The sequence below is a fragment of the Argopecten irradians genome, chromosome 10, assembly GCF_041381155.1.
Source record: "Argopecten irradians isolate NY chromosome 10, Ai_NY, whole genome shotgun sequence".
NCBI lineage: Eukaryota > Metazoa > Mollusca > Bivalvia > Pectinida > Pectinidae > Argopecten > Argopecten irradians.
In genome coordinates, this window is record NC_091143.1 from 1,916,630 (window position 1) to 1,938,191 (window position 21,562).

Consider the following 21,562-nt stretch of genomic DNA (forward strand, 5'->3'; position numbering starts at 1 on the left):
AGGAGGTCAAGAGGTTGTAATGCCTATTTAGATGAGGTAAATCAGCTGTACAATCCTTATAAATAGCATGCACCTCCACCCTCTACTAAACAACAACCAAGTTTCCAATTAAATCCAAGACCATCCTCCTATATAGCTAACACTAGTTAGATTGGTAAACAGATTTAAGTTTCCAACAGGAAGGAGCAACCAAATCTAGCCATCGAAATCTAGCCATCAATCACACAGCAATCTAATATTCTGGTGGCCTTGAGCTATATATAGATGACCTTATAAACCTTTACAATTTGGTACAGAAATGACCACATATCTTCTAACTGTCAATAGATCATCCTCGATACAATAATTTTTGGGAACGGTGGAAAATGATATGAGACTTGAAACTTTTTTTGGATTTGATGGAAAAAAGGTAAAGAGTTTAAATCTGGGTATATAAACACTTATAAATGACAAGACTTAATAGAAAACACTTGTTGCCATGTTTTGTCTGCAGTAAACACAATCAAACAATACCCATCATTTAACTCTGGATTGTGATATATCTATAAATTCAGGCCCTTCTATTCATAATTCTGACATTGCACCAAGTGTGGTCCAGATTCCATCAAACTGGACCAGAGAATTCAGTCTCGAATTTCAGCTTGAATGCTACCTACCAACCTATTGAACTTTGGATGTAAGGTAAACACTACAGAGACCTTGAGTTTAATCTTAACCGATACAAGCTTTCCCTTTGTCCCCCATTGACTGCACATAACAATGACTATATGTACTAACATTACGTAGATCTACAATTCAAGTACTTGCCAATGTAATGTACTGGTATAAGAATTTGGGCCATAAAATCTTAAAAGTGTTAAGCTAAACAGTATTAGATGAATTATGTACCAAATTTCAAGTAAAATGAATGAGGTATATATAACAATGTCTTTAGAGAACTCATCACCATGACTTTGACCTTTGACCCTAACCTTTAAAGTATTAGGGATGACAATTTCTTGATACATTGTACTTGCTTATGTGAAATCGTATCACCTCAGTTTTAATCTTAAAGCTACAACAACTCACTCCCATTTTCAGCAATGTGTACTCTTTTAATACTTTGCTCATACAAAAATAATCCTCCTTCTGTTAAATGTCTTTTAGTAATAACTTAATAGATCACTATATCAAAACATTTGTGTTGAGGGACCAAAGTTGAAATTACAACATCATTGCTTATTCCGTATTCCAATCATCATCTTGACATCTTTTCTGTATGACCTTGACATTTAATCCGTCTATAACACTGACCATGAACCATGAGACAGCTATGATGATTGGCTAACTGGCTCCACCGACTTAATGTGTTGATGAACAAGGGAGGAAATGACAGAAGGTGGTTCTAATTGATAATTCTAGTCCGGAACTTTGACCTTTACTATGAACCATAAGTATATCTTATAGATTTGAACTTTTTGGGCTTCAAAAAGATGCATGGAGTTTTCCTAAAGGTCTACAGCTACAATACCATACAAGCCATGATACAGAGTTTAGTTTAGTTTTCCAACCAATATATCTAGCAAGAAAAGGATTTTTTTAGAAATGACCAGTAGTACTGGGTGATACATGTAAATGAGTACAGCTCAGCTGGCTGCAGGATTTGTTAAGTCTCACTCCCTGGTTTCTTCCCTTCATACCAAATCAATCCCTCACTTGTAAAACCTGCATGGAAACACAGCCAGCTGAGAAACACCATACGCCTAAGTGATGAAATAGGATTCCAACATATTCAACATTTTCACAGCATACATCAAATAAACACTATCAATTTCTCCTCCAGACAATGTCTGGCCCAGAGAGGATTATACACCACAGACTACTACACATAACAGTGTAAAGAGTCATGGCAAGTCAGGATACAGAGGGTTCTTCTAACACAGGTTTTTATCTTCACAGAGTCCTGGCAAGTCAGGATACAGAGGGTTCTTAAAACACAGGTTTTTATCTTCACAGAGTCCTGACAAGTCAGGATACAGAGTGTTCTTATAACACAGGTTTTCATCTTCACAGACATGGCAAGTCGGTATACAGAGGGTTATATAACACATGTTTTCATCTTCACAGAGTCCTGGCAAGTCAGGATATAGAGGGTTCTTATAACACAGGTTTTTATCTTCACAGAGTCCTGGCAAGTCAGGATACAGAGGGTTCTTAAAACACAGGTTTTTATCTTCACAGATATGACAAGTCAGGATACAGAGGGTTCTTATAACACCGGTTTTTATCTTCACAGATATGGCAAGTCGGGATACAGAGGGTTCTTATAACACAGGTTTTCATCTTCACAGAGTCCTGACAAGTCGGGATACAGAGGGTTCTTATAACACAGGTTTTTATCTTCACAGAGTCCTGACAAGTCGGGATACAGAGGGTTCTTATAACACAGGTTTTTATCTTCACAGAGTCCTGGCAAGTCGGGATACAGAGGGTTCTTATAAAACCAGTTTTTATCTTCACAGAGTCCTGACAAGTCAGGATACAGAGGGTTCTTATAACACAGGTTTTTATCTTCACAGAGTCCTGACAAGTCAGGATACAGAGGGTTCTTATAACACAGGTTTTTATCTTCACAGAGTCCTGACAAGTCAGGATACAGAGGGTTCTTATAACACAGGTTTTCATCTTCACAGAAAAGTAAGAACTGGGAAATGTCGGGATACAGAGGGTTCTTATAACACAGGTTTTTATCTTCACAGAGTCCTGACAAGTCAGGATACAGAGGGTTCTTATAACACAGGTTTTCATCTTCACAGAGTCCTGACAAGTCGGGATACAGAGGGTTCTTATAACACAGGTTTTTATCTTCACAGAGTCCTGACAAGTCAGGATACAGAGGGTTCTTATAACACAGGTTTTCATCTTCACAGAGTCCTGGCAAGTCAGGATACAGAGGGTTCTTATAACACAGGTTTTCATCTTCACAGAGTCCTGGCAAGTCAGGATACAGAGGGTTCTTATAACACAGGTTTTCATTCACAGATCGATCACAGAACAAGCTCTAAGATTTCACACAGGAAATCACTAGTAAACAGAGCTCTCTATTTTTACACAGGAAATCACTAGTAAACAGAGCTCTCTATTTTACACAGGAAATCACTAGTAAACAGAGCTCTCTATTTCACACAGGAAATCACTAGTAAACAGAGCTCTCTATTTTACACAGGAAATCACTAGTAAACAGAGCTCTCTATTTTACACAGGAAATCACTAGTAAACAGAGCTCTCTATTTTACACAGGAAATCACTAGTATACAGAGCTCTCTATTTTACACAGGAAATCACTAGTAAACAGAGCTCTCTATTTTACACAGGAAATCACTAGTATACAGAGCTCTCTATTTTACACAGGAAATCACTAGTAAACAGAGCTCTCTATTTTACACAGGAAATCACTAGTATACAGAGCTCTCTATTTTACACAGGAAATCACTAGTATACAGAGCTCTCTATTTTACACAGGAAATCACTAGTAAACAGAGCTCTCTATTTTACACAGGAAATCACTAGTATACAGAGCTCTCTATTTCACACAGGAAATCACTAGTATACAGAGCTCTCTATTTTACACAGGAAATCACTAGTATACAGAGCTCTCTATTTTACACAGGAAATCACTAGTAAACAGAGCTCTCTATTTTACACAGGAAATCACTAGTAAACAGAGCTCTCTATTTTACACAGGAAATCACTATAAACAGAGCTCTCTATTTACACAGGAAATCACTAGTAACAGAGCTCTCTATTTTACACAGGAAATCACTAGTATACAGAGCTCTCTATTTTACACAGGAAATCACTAGTAAACAGAGCTCTCTATTTTACACAGGAAATCACTAGTAAACAGAGCTCTCTATTTTACACAGGAAATCACTAGTAAACAGAGCTCTCTATTTTACACAGGAAATCACTAGTAAACAGAGCTCTCTATTTTACACAGGAAATCACTAGTAAACAGAGCTCTCTATTTTACACAGGAAATCACTAGTAAACAGAGCTCTCTATTTTACACAGGAAATCACTAGTAAACAGAGCTCTCTATTTTACACAGGAAATCACTAGTAAACAGAGCTCTCTATTTTACACAGGAAATCACTAGTAAACAGAGCTCTCTATTTACACAGGAAATCACTAGTAACAGAGCTCTCTATTTACACAGGAAATCACTAGTAAACAGAGCTCTCTATTTTACACAGGAAATCACTAGTAAACAGAGCTCTCTATTTTACACAGGAAATCACTAGTAAACAGAGCTCTCTATTTTACACAGGAAATCACTAGTAAACAGAGCTCTCTATTTACACAGGAAATCACTAGTAAAACAGAGCTCTCTATTTTACACAGGAAATCACTAGTAAACAGAGCTCTCTATTTACACAGGAAATCACTAGTATACAGAGCTCTCTATTTTACACAGGAAATCACTAGTATACAGAGCTCTCTATTTACACAGGAAATCACTAGTATACAGAGCCTCTATTTACACAGGAAAACTAGTAACAGAGCTCTCTATTTACACAGGAAATCACTAGTAAACAGAGCTCTCTATTTTACACAGGAAATCACTAGTAAACAGAGCTCTCTATTTTACACAGGAAATCACTAGTAAACAGAGCTCTCTATTTTACACAGGAAATCACTAGTAAACAGAGCTCTCTATTTTACACAGGAAATCACTAGTAAACAGAGCTCTCTATTTTACACAGGAAATCACTAGTAAACAGAGCTCTCTATTTTACACAGGAAATCACTAGTATACAGAGCTCTCTATTTTACACAGGAAATCACTAGTAAACAGAGCTCTCTATTTTACACAGGAAATCACTAGTATACAGAGCTCTCTATTTTACACAGGAAATCACTAGTAAACAGAGCTCTCTATTTTACACAGGAAATCACTAGTATACAGAGCTCTCTATTTCACACAGGAAATCACTAGTATACAGAGCTCTCTATTTCACACAGGAAATCACTAGTAAACAGAGCTCTCTATTTTACACAGGAAATCACTAGTATACAGAGCTCTCTATTTTACACAGGAAATCACTAGTAAACAGAGCTCTCTATTTTACACAGGAAATCACTAGTAAACAGAGCTCTCTATTTCACACAGGAAATCACTAGTAAACAGAGCTCTCTATTTTAACACAGGAAATCACTAGTAAACAGAGCTCTCTATTTTACACAGGAAATCACTAGTAATTACAGAGCTCTCTATTTTACACAGGAAATCACTAGTAAACAGAGCTCTCTATTTTACACAGGAAATCACTAGTAAACAGAGCTCTCTATTTTACACAGGAAATCACTAGTAAACAGAGCTCTCTATTTTACACAGGAAATCACTAGTATACAGAGCTCTCTATTTTACACAGGAAATCACTAGTATACAGAGCTCTCTATTTTACACAGGAAATCACTATGTACTAGTAAACAGAGCTCTCTATTTTACACAGGAAATCACTAGTATACAGAGCTCTCTATTTTACACAGGAAATCACTAGTAAACAGAGCTCTCTATTTTACACAGGAAATCACTAGTAAACAGAGCTCTCTATTTTACACAGGAAATCACTAGTAAACAGAGCTCTCTATTTTACACAGGAAATCACTAGTATACAGAGCTCTCTATTTTACACAGGAAATCACTAGTATACAGAGCTCTCTATTTTACACAGGTTTACACATGTAAAAGACATTAAAAAGTGAACCACTGTATTATGATCTGTAGATACAAACTTTTAGGGTCCTTGAAATGACAGTACAATGTAATAACTTTCATATTAAGATCTGTGAATAGAATGCACCCAGGACTCCATAACGATCTCATACTGACAATATACAGATAACACGACGTGATGGTATTTCTTTTTGTGTACAGCATATCTCAGGTGTGTATTAGTGAATCAGAATGATGTCATGATAGACATCTTTAATCACAACCATCGCTATTATGTATGATCCAAAACCAGCCGTCCCGAAGGCCATTTCATTCAGGCGTTTCAATTTGTAGATTACATACTTTCAATGACATTTTCAAAGTCATGCCTGTGTGTATGTACATTGTATCAGCGTGAAGAAATGGAATGGCAGGTAGATAGGTATCTTACCAATACAATGCTGTAGGTATACAATATATAATTAGTGTTTAACAAGCTTATCCATTAATGAGGAATCAGATTAGGAAATGAAATCATGGAGCATTAGTTTTTCAGTTAAAGAGCAAAATATTGTCCAAAGATCCAAAGATGTGTGGTGAGAAGAACCCAGAGAAAGCTGAGAACAATAGCATTAGATATTAAATACTTGTTATTAAGATTAGAATGATTCCTAGTGTATATATGATAGTAGATCAGAGAAACTATACAGGTCTGTGATACTCCTGTACAATTTTTTATTTTAATTTTTAATTATTGATATACTGGGTGGTCTCATTATCGTCAAGGCTATTTTATAATTATGGCATTTATTTTGTCTTCAAAACAGATAGTCATAATGTATGGAGGCAATATTGTTGTCAATCGAAATAGAAAAGAATTATAAGGCCTTCCACAACAGATTGATGACAAAGATTTCACCATATCACATGTAAAACTGAGGACAGTTGTCACACATAAAACTGAAACCATGAACTTATGTTGTCACACATTAACACGGAAACTGTGGACTTATGTTGTCACACATTAATACTGAAACCATGAACTTATGTTGTCACACAGAAATCTGAAACCATGAACTTATGTTGTCACACATTAAAACTGAAACCATGAACTTGTGTTGTCACACATTAAAACTGAAACCATGAACTTATGTTGTCACACATTAAAACTGAAACCATGAACTTATGTTGTCACACATTAAAACTGAAACCATGAACTTATATTGTCACACATTAAAACTGAAACTGTGGACTTATGTTGTCACACATTAAAACTGAAACCATGAACTTATGTTGTCACACATTAAAACTGAAACCATGAACTTATATTGTCACACATTAAAACTGAAACCATGGCTTATGTTGTCGCACATTAAAACTGAAACCATGAACTTATGTTGTCGCACATTAAAACTGAAACCATGAACTTATGTTGTCACACATTAAAACTGAAACCATGAACTTATGTTGTCACACATTAAAACTGAAACCATGAACTTATGTTGTCACACATTAAAACTGAAACCATGGCTTATGTTGTCGCACATTAAAACTGAAACCATGAACTTATGTTGTCACACATTAAAACTGAAACCATGAACTTATGTTGTCACACATTAAAACTGAAACCATGAACTTATATTGTCACACATTAAAACTGAAACCATGGCTTATGTTGTCGCACATTAAAACTGAAACCATGAACTTATGTTGTCACACATTAACATGAAAATGTGGACTTATGTTGTCACACATTAAAACTGAAACCATGAACTTATGTTGTCACACAGAAATCTGAAACCATGAACTTATGTTGTCACACAGAAATCTGAAACCATGAACTTATGTTGTCACACAGAAATCTGAAACCATGAACTTATGTTGTCACACAGAAATCTGAAACCATGAACTTATGTTGTCACACAGAAATCTGAAACCATAAACTTGTGTTGTCACACATTAAATCTGAAATCATGGACTTATGTTTGCCCTCATTAAATCTGAATCCATGGACTTATGTTGTCACACATTAAAACTGAAACCATGGCTTATGTTGTCGCACATTAAAACTGAAACCATGAACTTATGTTGTCACACATTAACATGAAAATGTGGACTTATGTTGTCACACATTAAAACTGAAACCATGAACTTATGTTGTCACACATTAAAACTGAAACCATGAACTTATGTTTTCACACAGAAATCTGAAACCATGAACTTATGTTGTCACACAGAAATCTGAAACCATGAACTTATGTTGTCACACAGAAATCTGAAACCATGAACTTATGTTGTCACACAGAAATCTGAAACCATAAACTTGTGTTGTCACACATTAAATCTGAAATCATGGACTTATGTTTGCCCTCATTAAATCTGAATCCATGGACTTATGTTGTCACACATTAAAACTGAAACCATTCACTTTAATTTCTCATACATTAAAACTGAAACCATTCTCTTTAATTTCTCATACATTAAAACTGAACCATTCACTTTAATTTCTTTCACATTAAAACTGAAACAATTCACTTTAAGTTGTCACTCATTAAAACTGGAACTATTCACTCTAAAGTTGTCACACATTAAAACTGAAACCATTCACTTTAATATTGTCACACATTCAAATTTAAAACAATAAGGACATCATTAAGATAAAAAAAGTCACCCATTACTGATATCAATGAATTTATATAAAAACTCCTCACAAATGTGTACAAATTTATTATATATTAATCAACTATAATAACTATCTATTATTGATTTTACTTATAGCTAATTAACTTCTTCTCATTACAACATTGCCTTATTTTCTCATTCATTTTAATATTAACCTTAAAGTATAAAGAAAATATATTTCTATGTATACATATAAAAGACAATTTATTTACTGCGATACAGACAAGATGAATCACTATGCAATGATATGACACGGTGTGATATGAGTGATAGCAGTCAATTATATAATGATATCAGTACAATGCATGGTGACATCACACTCAAGCCAGACAGTATCTACTGAACACCTCATAGAGTTGTAAAGCAACATGCAGGGCACATGCATGTATACGTTAGCGAGCGGGACCTCTATAACATAGAATGACCACTAGTACATAGTACTGTAAGCCATCAAACCGAAGTCCGATGTCCTTAAGGGGGCATGTGACACTTAAGTGTGTCCATGTTGACAAAATTCAGATATGGTATTTAGTTTAAAAGAAGTTAGCCAACATAATTTATAGACAGAGGAGAATTTTAACAGACTAACTTTAAAAGAAACCTTACAGATATGACATTCCATGTACATATCGGTATTTATTTTTTAAGAAGATTATGTGAATAATTTTGTTGAACATTTGCCCTTTATTTCTAGAGATTCTTGACTTTTAAAATGTCCTTGAATTTTTATGTTGGCTCAGATCCTTAAACATTATAAAGATCTTTGATATTATTTTTGTAATTTCCAGTTGAACCTTTGTGGAATGGTTGGTGACACTTACGATGGTATTTTGATGACTAATATGCCACACTGATAATTCCAGCCTCGTACATACTTCTTCTGTTCTTCTAGCTCATCCTCTATACTGATGGCTAGAAAACAAGCGGGACAGTCAGACAAACAGCAAATCAGAAGCCTAGGTGGATCACTTCTTGACCAATCACAACAGGTCAGACAACCAACCAACCATTGAGCAACTACTTTTATGAGATCAAAGGGTGCAGTAATTGTAGCATTGTCAATTTGTAATTGTCTCACACCGGGATAGAATCAGAGATAAAACTTTTTTTTTATACCAAGTTTTATATTTTAATGCTACAATAACATACACCATGTGACTTCATGACATGGTCAAGGTTAGAAACAAAAGGTCAGGTCAGCTTGTGTCTGTGGAGGTGAAAGGTTATAGGTCAATTTGTGCTAAATGCTACATCTGTCACTCCTCAGCTGAAATATCCCCAATCTGCCTCTCAGTACCTCTCATAAGAACCCAGCTTATCTAACTTTAGAGCCTCTTGTGTTGGTTTGAATCCATAGTTAATACCGAAATGTTTGTTACAACTTAAATTGGTTGGTATTCTTGTAAATATCAATATACTTGTCATAACTGGGTCAAAGTTTTAGCTTTGCCACCACAAGCTGTTTTAAATCTCTACCTTTAACTTTCAGTTATTTCCCTTTAGTTATCTCCCCTGGCATTTTGATAAGACTCCTTCAGAAAATTATCTCCCCTGGATTTTGATAAGTCTTATTCAGAAAATTATCTCCCCTGGATTTTGATAAGTCTTATTCAGACAATTATCTTCCCTTGGCTGTTGAGAAAACTTCTAGAGAGAGATACAGAAGCTGACAGAGAGGAGATCAGATACAGACAGATGCCAAATAAACAGTCTACCAAAACATTTATCAGTAAAAGCAAATACACATGATACATACAGTGATTATCAGCTAGACAGACCTGCTGGTGATATGGACCTTATAGTGTGTATTTAGTGGTTGGAGAAGTGACTGATACCTGGTGTAGATACAAACTACCAATGATGGTCAATCCTATACTACACACATAACTATCTTATCTTACTAGTCAAGCTGCTTCTACATCTCCAAAACCAGTTTCTGTTTATTTTATTTATTTAAAAAAATACCCACTCCTACCGGTGATAACATTAAACCCAAGTAAAAAAGGATGGAAAGAGAGTTAGTTTTTATAGAAACAAATCAAAATGCTCAAGATAACCATTTCAATTTCATTTAATTTAAAGCAATTAATTAGCTCAGATTAATTCTTGAATCATGCAAATATGCATGCATGGTATAATATATTATGGTGTATCGATAATGGATAAATATGCTAGAAAATTGATATAAATATAGGTATATATAGTGTGTCAGAGTCTTTATTACATAGAAGCTGTGAAATACTATTCAATATTTTTTGTTTATTTACTTAAACCTTCTGACTTATCTAGGTTCTCGGAATATGTATTGTTTTTATTAGATACAGCAGTTAGATAAACTTAAGGTAAAAGATAATGATAGAATCATTAAAAATCAATAAAAGATGTCATTCAGATATACAAAGAGAAAGATAGGAATTTTTAAGAATATCTTTAATAGAATGTTAATTTCAGTAGTTATTTATCAGAAATGTTCATGAAGATATATATACATATATAACAGTTTTTAGCAAGATATTTCAAATAAGTATTCAACTTTGAAAAAGGAAGAAAGCAGCAAATTGCATTTGGAGCTCAACCAACATTGTCTTCATAAACCATGCTATTTATATACTGACCAAACTGGAAAAATAATCTGAATGCGTCATCCAGCAATCTTCATTAGTGAACATGCTTATCTAGATTATTTCTGTTATATTTATCATTTCATGTGTACAGAAGAATGTACAGAAGTTTTTATTATTAAACAAAATGCTTGAAATACTGTTAATAAAGTTATCTGGAAATGAAGTATTTCATTTTTCTATCACACCAAGATAATGGTTGACCTTGAGATTTGACCTTGAGATATCTGGTTTGAAGATCTATAAAGACCAGACTATGAATTAATCTTTTTTATTAGTATATATTGTTCACTTTATATTGAACTATAATTAAAAGAAAAAATACTAATTTCAATACAATGAAACCTGACACTACTTAAACTCACAGCATTAATTATGAGTGAAATACTACAGATGAGGTCAGTGTTGGCATCAATGTAAGGCTAAATCTGACAGCATGCTGCTCCAGTAGGTAAAGTCAGGTTTCACTGTCTCCCACTGGAGAACATGGTTATCACCCCAAGCAGTACATGGATAGGCTAGATGCAGTATGACAGTACACATGGCAGTAATGCTCCTCCTCACTTACTTTGGATATTTACATACAATCATACCACAGCTGTAGTTATGTCCCCTTACATGCCCTTCATCGGCCGGACAATCACTGTGTTCAATACTTATAGCTGAAAAAAGCAAATGGTTAACCTTATACATTAGTGTTTGTTCATTTTAATGCTGAAAGCAATTGGTCACCATTAGAGTCCCACTGGGCCTGCATGGTTTTGTCTCTGGGTCTCAGTGTCATCTAGAAGAAATAACAGTTGTTAGAACTCTTGCATGTCAGCTACTATACTTTGCTTCCAGGAAAAAAGATGTTAAAAACTGGCTCCAAGTACAAGTCTACTGTACGTCTATTTTGGTCTATTTTGGTCCTCATAGAATTTGTGTCTGTATTATGGCCACCCTTCTTCTTTGTTCCAGGGGTAATGAAGGATAAATATTTGGCATAGCATTAACATCAAATTTACATAAATGTCAACACAAGCCAGGGTATCAAGTACTGCAAGTCAAAATACATTACTGCCGACTTAAACAAACTGCTGAAATATCAAATAACATTTGGTAACAGCTGAAATAACAATACTTGTTTTTGTTACTGCATTAAAATGATTACACTTGTAGAAACCAAAACATTTGTAAACATTTGTAAATAAAATGGTTTATTAAAACTCATATTTAATATAAAACATAATCAATTCATACATATCAAAATATCTTATTAATATCTTATAGTAGTGATGAACTTTGACTTTTAAAAAAAAATTTCAATGAATTAACCCCGACAGGACGTTGCACCATTACATGCTAACAAGCTTGATTTGGTTTGTGGTGTATTCACGGATATTCTCTATGGCCTACATCATCGCTTGGGTTCATTAAATACATAAAAAATATTTTTGTAATCAACATTGACAAATAGTATGTATATTTATGTAGACAAATTAGCCCTGTCATTTTGGCCACAAAGAGCGGGTTTATAATCTACAATTGAAGAGTGACTAAGTACATCTCGTGTAATTCTATATACCCAACAATAATGGTATTTACATACAGTCGCTCTTTGTGGTAAAGTTATCTGCCAGATCTGTTTTGTTGGTGGTAATCTAGCCCATCGACTTGTGTGAGTGTATAATGAAGTGAATACAAGGTCGTACACTTCCGGCTCTGTTGAAGATCACACTTTAAAGATAGCTGTTTTAACTTAAATATCTCAGTGACATTTACCTAAAACAAACGTTGATCCCACACTATAAAACAACGATGACTGACTAATAATGTACTGTTTTCTGGGGACTGGGCCTTTGTTTGATTAGGTCTAACATCCTAATAACAGTCGTTTAGGACAGCCTCCCTATAAGCCATGTGTTGCTGTATGTGTTGGGAGGCTGCGGTATATTAATGTTGTGTCTCTATGTATTATAGTTTTATAGTGCTATCTCACTGACACATACTACAGAAGATACCGGACAAGCACGCTCCATTTCAATGGGAAATTATTTACAAAATGGTTTTTTTCCTAATTCACTATATTTGCTGTTTCAAGAATCCATATGGGGCAGTTGCCAGGTACTGACCGCTGCTTGGTGGTTTTTCCTCCGGGTACTCTGGCTTTTGTCAACTAATATACCTGGCATATTCTTAAATGACCTTGGCTGTTACTTACAATTTTTTACTATTAACTTTTTTTCCACATCATCCTGATCTCATTTCAATTACAATGTAATGGTAAATCTTTTCTCTCTAAACTATTTGTAGTGTTTTGCTGATGACACCACACAGTTTAATAAATTGTCAGCTGATTTTAATTATGTTTTCAAAAGTGAGATATGTTCTGTACTTTTTTATAATCTGTCAGACAGATATATCCCATTCAAATCTATTTTTCATTCTTATTGGTTTTCCCTAATGTTAACAATTCCTGCAGTAAAACAATGAATACTTATAGGCTTTAAGTTGTTTGTGCTGAATATTTACATGTTATTGTATGTATAACAGTATACCATTGTAGACTGTGTGTTGGCCTAGTAAACCCTACCACACAATAGACCTGTGTCTGACACGTTCTAACAATGTTGGTCTCTAACTTTGTTTGGTCTTTAAGTGTTATGCACTCTGTATGTATATTATGACTAATTAGACTCCGTCATTCATGTTTTAACTTACAACTATTCCATTCATGCTTCATCTTATAGACAGACATATTACCACAAAAAATCACAGGATTGCAATACACTGGAAGTCAATCAATTTCTTCAATTATTTCTCATTTCACATGTTATTGTTCTTTTTACAGTTCTAATTTTTTTCTTCTACAAAGTAAATAAGTCATTGAGCCAATAGTGTGGCTGGTTGGTATGTGGTTTCTCCTCTCCTTTTTTTCTTTTACAACACAAATATTTTATTACCCTAGCTGGAAAGGGATGTAAAAACATCTACTCTTTGTATTTTAATGAAATTCTAAAACAACCTCTATGTAAAAAGAGATTTCACCTAACACTTCACTTGACAAAAAAGAAACAGTTCTCATTTTAATTTGATGACGGAGATTAATTAAAACAAGACCAAAACATAATAGAAAATCTGGTAATAATTATTTACTGTGTTTGTAGAGTTTATTTCTCTGTGAACAGTTCTGTTTGTTTTAGATAAAGCTCTCATTGTAGAAGCTGGTGGCTAGCTAACATCACAGACAGGAGTCCTTCACAGCAATTAGGGTCAAGTACTCCCAGAAAGGGAGACAACTCCAGCACATGCCATACATTCTGTATGACTAACTGATAAATCTTTAAACTTACCGTTTGTTGATAAGTATTCGTCTGTTTCTTTGATTAATATTAAGTCTACAAAGTCCCTGGGTGATATAAGGCCCATACACGCACTATTTGTACACGCTCTGTTCACACGAAGGTCCTGCAAATAAAAGTGGAGCATTAGAAAGTATGACACATTGAATTGATGAACATTTCCAACAGTTTTATGAAACATTTAGTTTTCAATCCTCCAGAATTAAACAGGATTTTAAGGCAATATATGGAGGAATGGAGAGAATACTATTGCATCATGTTCTTAAAAGTTAAGTAAGTTTTAAATAAAAATCTTAACTACTAAATGACTAGAACTGTTCTCCAGAAGACAAACTATTCCCACCTCCCTCCAATATTGTTGAAATCCCTCCAATAGTTTTGGAAAAAGTTCATCAACCATAATTTGTGTCTGCAGGTCTAACATGATTCCAGAAAAAACATCCTCTCCCCCCTCCCTTCCCTCCCGTGCCACTAAATTCAATGATGGGGCGGGGGAGTAGGGGTAATAGGGGTAAGTTTCTAGTATGTATGTCTACAGATCGGGGGCGGTAGGGGAGTAACAGATGGGGGGGTAATAGGGGTAATTCTATGTATGTCTACAGTTAAATTATCTTGAAATGTTATGTCAGGTAACATTATTTGGAAATCTTGTAATTAGGATTTTTAACACAGCCATGATTGTTATCAATCCTGAGCGAGACCTATAAAATGGTGCCAAATTGATGAGAAGATGTTTGTGATCAATGGCAGAAACCTTCATCATTTACTCCATATAGTAACAGGTATATCTATACCATTCATCATCAGTTTAAAAATTTAGACTATTTTATAAACCAGGCCGGTGTCTACATACATGTCGGCCATCCTAACGGCATTCATACTTTTATAACTGCCCCCTGGTGCAGTTTGTAATCACTTCACAGCTGCACGAAACACAGATAAGTTTCTGGCGCGATATTGTACTTGATCACACTGAAATATACCCAAAATTCAAATCTAGGATGAAGAAGTGTTTTATCTTGGTATTTTGTATACAGCCATTCGATTTCCTTGTACTGCTTCATTTTAATCCTCAATAAATTCAAAAACAAAATCTCCGGAAGCAATATCTTCGTGCATATGGTTGACTTCAGCCATCCTCAACTTGGGAAATACAAGAAAAAAGGAAATTTAACATATTAACCAGTTTTGACAAATTTAGTAATTGAACCTCTGGATTTGATATTTTGTTCTTATCTTCTATATCCTCCAAAGAAATTTGAAATACCGGGTACGTATTTGCAACTTATCGGTATAAAGATTGAAAAGTTGTAGTAACAATAATAACTGGAAAATGGTACCAAAATAAAAGTCAGTTGGATGCCTCAGTTTCCTTATTATTGTGTAATACAAAGTTTTATGTGTATTGCAACATTAACGCTTTCTCTACTCTATTTGGAAGAGATTCCAAGAGGTCAAAAGGGATCAAGAGATGTTTATAGATTGAAAAGGGATGGTGAGACAAAGATATTTATAGATTGAAGTGCTCCTTCAGATTATTTGACCATTGTAGTATATTGGTGGTATCCACAATAGATTAGGGAAATCCTGTTACCATATAGAGACTGTCTAAGATTGGGGACAGAGTTTCATTAGCCTTCTGCACACACACATGGCTAACAAGTCCTTTACACTCCAGATAAAACAAGATAACATCACACATAAAACTCAGGAGAACTTGGCTTCCTAAGGCTGGTTCGGTTGATACAAATCAGAAAAGGCGGGAGACTGTTCGACTTTCAATATAACTTCCTGTGAGAAATACTTGATGTAATCCTGCTTGTGTGTGAAATTGTAATTTTGCTGGATCTTGGTGAAGCCGTAAAAATCTAACACATATAATTGGTCACACAAGCACATTGATCGGGCTTACTAACACTGATAGTAAAACCACTGTTTATTAGGGTTGGTAACAATCTGTAATTTAAAGCCTGGTGATCAGCACTATAAATAACATATTACACAGTTTATATAGAGATATGTAATTACAAGACTAGCAGGAGGATATTTTCTCAGGTGACATTTTGGTACACACATGACTGTTACCATGGAGATAAAATTATACACTTGGCAATAAGTTATGTAAAAGCACAAAAAGGATGGAAATTCACATTGATATGCAATAATAATGTTTTTATATCTATGAAGATATCTTATATTATCAAAAGGAAATACAGATACAAAATCCGGATGTGTTACATGGTTTCAAAAACATGCTCTGGAAAGGCATTTTCAAAACACAGAAAAAAAGTTTTAATTCATTGGTGTTTTTTCACAAGATGACGCCATAATATGTCATATTCCCTAACTTGGCCCGACGCAAACTCATCAACAATTTCTAATGACCTGAGTGTAGCCTCCACACTTCTGGTACCATTCCTGGACCCTTAGTCTCATGCCATGGACAAGATGTCGAAGTTGATTTTGAGGGAATCGATGCCATTCCTGAATTAACCTAGATCGTAATTTTGCAATATTTTGGCATCTTGGAAGCCATGAATTGACTATTTGTTCGAGAAAATTCTACGTATGCTCAATATGTTCCATGTCTGGTGACATATTGCAGGCCATGGGGAAAAAATAAGTGCTAAGGATATGGTCACAGTACCAGTCTAACTTCTGGCCAGGTGTATACTCCCCTGTACCAGTCTAACTTCTGGCCAGGTGTATACTCCCCAGTACCAGTCTAACTTCTGGCCAGGTGTATACTCCCCAGTACCAGTCTAACTTCTGGCCAGGTGTATACTCCCCAGTACCAGTCTAACTTCTGGCCAGGTGTATACTCCCCGGTACCAGTCTAACTAACTTCTGGCCAGGTGTATACTCCCCTGTACCAGTCTAACTTCTGGCCAGGTGTATACTCCCCGGTACCAGTCTAACTTCTGGCCAGGTGTATACTCCCCGGTACCAGTCTAACTTCTGGCCAGGTGTATACTCCCCGGTACCAGTCTAACTTCTGGCCAGGTGTATACTCCCCGGTACCAGTCTAACTTCTGGCCAGGTGTATACTCCCCGGTACCAGTCTAACTTCTGGCCAGGTGTATACTCCCCGGTACCCAGTCTAACTTTTGGCCAGGTGTATACTCCCCGGTACCAGTCTAACTTCTGGCCAGTGTATACTCCCCGGTACCAGTCTAACTTGTGGCCAGGTGTATACTCCCCGGTACCAGTCAAACTTGTGCCATGGTGTATACTCCACTGTACCAGTCTAACTTCTTGTGGCCAGGTGTATACTCCCCGGTACCAGTCTAACATCTGGCCAGGTGTATACTCCCCAGTACCAGTCTAACTTCTGGCCAGGTGTATACTCCCCGGTACCAGTCTAACTTCTGGCCAGGTGTATACTCCCCGGTACCAGTCTAACTTCTGGCCAGGTGTATACTCCCCGGTACCAGTCTAACTTCTGGCCAGGTGTATACTCCCCGGTACCAGTCTAACTTCTGGCCAGGTGTATACTCCCCGGTACCAGTCTAACTTCTGGCCAGGTGTATACTCCCCGGTACCAGTCTAACTTGTGGCCAGGTGTATACACTCTCGGTACCAGTCTAACTTCTGGCCAGGTGTATACTCCCCGGTACCAGTCTAACTTCTGGCCAGGTGTATACTCTTCGGTACCAGTCTAATTTGTGGCCAGGTGTATACTCCCCCTGTACCAGTCTAACTTCTGGCCAGGTGTATACTCTTCGGTACCAGTCTAACTTGTGGCCAGGTGTATACTCCCCGGTACCAGTCTAACTTGTGGCCAGGTGTATACTCTCTAGTACCAGTCTAACTTGTGGCCAGGTGTATACTCCCCGGTACCAGTCTAACTTGTGGCCAGGTGTATACTCCCCGGTACCAGTCTAACTTGTGCCAGGTGTATACTTGTGGCCTTCTGGGTGTATACTCCCCGGTACCAGTCTAACTTGTGGCCAGGTGTATACTCTCCGGTACCAGTCTAACTTGTGGCCAGGTGTATACTCCCCTGTACCAGTCTAACTTCTGGCCAGATGTATACTCCCCGGTACCAGTCTAACTTGTGGCCAGGTATACTGTATACTCCCCGGTACCAGTCTAACTTCTGGCCAGGTGTATACTCCCCGGTACCAGTCTAACTTGTGGCCAGGTGTATACTCCCCGGTACCAGTCTAACTTGTGGCCAGGGTGTATACTCTTCGGTACCAGTCTAACTTCTGGCCAGGTGTATACTCTTCGGTACCAGTCTAACTTCTGGCCAGGTGTAACTCCCCTTACCCAGTCTAACTTCTGGCCAGATGTATACTCCCCGGTTACCAGTCCTAACTTGTGGCCAGGTGTATACTCCCCGGTACCAGTCTAACTTGTGGCCAGTGTATACTCCCCGGTACCCAGTCTAACTTCTGGCCAGGTGTATACTCCCCGGTACCAGTCTAAACTTGTATGGCCAGGTGTATACTCCCCGGTACCAGTCTAACTTCTGGCCAGGTGTATACTCCCCGGTACCAGTCTAACTTGTGGCCAGGTGTATACTCCCCGTACCAGTCTAACTTGTGGCCAGGTGTATACTCCACCGGTACCAGGTCATAACTTCTGGCCAGGTGTATACTCCCCTGGTACCAGTCTACCTTCTGGCCAGGTGTATACTCTCTGGTACCGAAGTCTAACTTCTGGCCAGGTGTATACTCCCCTGTCCAGCTAGGGTTGGTTCGATTAATTTAACGACCTATTAACAATAAGGTCATTTACCGGTAAATGTCAGGTTTATGGTGGTAGAAAGCCAGAGTACCTAGAGAAAAGGCACCAACCAGCAGCAAGTACCTAGCAAACTGACAAAATGGATTTGAACTCGTGACCTAAAGCTAGATCAACCAATGCTATAAACATAAGTTGATAATCAAATATTTCAGTGATTTCACTAAATATCTACATTTTTACCATCCACTTTGTTACTGTCTATTGTCTACATGACTTTATACCTTTTACTATGACTTAAAGCTCTATACTATGATTTAAAGATCTATACTATGATTTAAAGCCCTATACTATGATTTAAAGCTCTATACTATGATTTAAAGCCCTATACTATGATTTAAAGCTCTATACTATGATTTAAAGCCCTATACTATGATTTAAAGCCCTATACTATGATTTAAAGCCCTATACTATGATTTAAAGCCCTATACTATGAATTAAAGCACTATACTATGATTTAAAGCCCTATACTATGATTTAAAGCCCTATACTATGATTTAAAGCCCTATGATGATTTAAAGCCCTATACTATGATTTAACTATGATTTAAAGCCTATACTATGATTTAAACTATGAATTATAACCCTATTTAAATTCTATACTATGATTTAAAGCTCTATATCCTATATTTAAAGCTTTATACTATGATTTAAAGCCCTATACTATATTTAAAGCCTATACTATGAATTTAAAAGCCCTATACTATGATTTAAAGCCCTATACTATGATTTAAAGCTCTATAACTATGATTTAAAGTCCTCTATACTATGATTTTAAAGGCCCTATACTATGATTTATACTATGATTTAAAAGCTCCTATACTATGAGTTAAAGCCCTATACTATGATTTAAAGCCCTATACTATGATTTAAGCCCTATACTATGATTTAAAGCTCTATACTATGGATATAAAGCCCTTTCAATGATTTTTACTATGATTTAAAGCCTATACTATGATTATAAAGCCCTATACTATGATTTTCATGAATGATTTAAAGCTGCTATACTATGATTTAAAGCCCTATACTAGGATTTAACAGCTCTATACAATGATTTAACTATGATTTAAAAGCTCTACTACTATGATCTTATTATAAAGCCCTATACTATGATTTAAAGCCCTATACTATGATTTAAAAGCTCCTATACTATGATTTAAAGCTCTATACTTATGATTTAAAGCCCTAGACTATATTTTTATACTATGATTTAAACTTCCAATACAATTAAAAGCCCTATACTATGATTTAAAGCCCTATACTATGATTACTAAAAGCCCTGATTTACTATGATATTTATAAGCACTATACTATGATTTAAAGCCCTCTACTATGATTTAAAGCCCTATACTATGATTTAAAGCCCTATACTATGATTTTTAAATGATTTAAAAGCCCTATACTATGATTAACTAATGATTTTAAAGCCCTATACTATGATTTTAAAGCCCTATACTATGATTTAAAGCTCTATACTATGATTTAAAGCCCTATACTATGATTTTAAAGATTTATACTATGATTTAAAGCTCTATACCATATTACTATGATTTAAAGCCCTATCCATATTCTCTGTACTATGGATTTTAAAGCTCTATAACTTATGATTTAGAAGGCCCTATACCAATGGATTATACTATCCCTACTACTATGACTTTTAAAAGCCTCTATACTAAGATTTATCGCTCCATACTATGATTTAAAGCCCTATACCGTATGATTTAAAGCTCTATACTATTGAATAAAAAGAAAGCCCTATAATATGATTTTAAGAGCCCTATACTATGATTTAAAGCCCTAATACTATGATTTAAAGCCATATACTATGATTTACAAGCCTGATTTATTAAAGCCCTATACAATGATTTTAACGGCTCATATACTATGATTTAAAGCTCTATACTATGATTTATACTATGATTTAAAGCTCCTACTATGAATCTTAAAGAGCTCATTCTATTGTTCTATCTGATTTAAAGGCTCTATTTATACTATGATTTATATGATTTATAGCCTCTATAACTGATGATTTAAGCTGCTATACTATGATTTTAAAGAGCCGCTATACAATGATTTTAAAGCTCTATACTATGATTTAAAGCCCTATACATATGATTATAATGCCCTATACTATGATTTAAAAGACCCTATACGATGATTTAAAGCTCCTCCCCCTACTGAGTTAAAGATTTATAGACTATGATTTAAAGCCTATGATCTTAAAAGCTACTATACTATGATTTAAATGCTCCTATTACTATGATTTTTAATAGCCCATATAATATGGTTTTAAGCCCTATACTATTGCATATCTAAAGCTCTACATATACTATGATTTAAAGCTTACCTATACTATGATCTTAAAGCCCTATACTATATTTATAGATTTAAAGCTCCTATACTTATGATATTAAAGCACTATACTATGATTTAATGCTCCTTATTACTATGATTTAACAGCTTCTATAC

General features: G+C 35.6%; 1 protein-coding gene across 2 annotated transcripts in view; it reads right to left on the reverse strand.

The window, feature by feature from the left end:
- LOC138332883 (stAR-related lipid transfer protein 5-like) overlaps nt 1-21,562 on the reverse strand; it is a 48,510-nt gene that overhangs the window by 6,159 nt on the left and 20,789 nt on the right. Inside the window, exons 4-5 of one of the 2 annotated variants that reach the window (XM_069280880.1) lie at nt 14,337-14,451; nt 11,570-11,663 (exon numbers count right to left, since the gene is read on the reverse strand). In XM_069280880.1, the coding sequence (XP_069136981.1) occupies nt 11,570-11,663; nt 14,337-14,451 (209 nt within the window). Of the gene's footprint in view, nt 1-9,201; nt 9,293-11,569; nt 11,664-14,336; nt 14,452-21,562 lie in introns of both variants that reach the window. The other variant, XM_069280881.1, reaches the window with a different exon arrangement.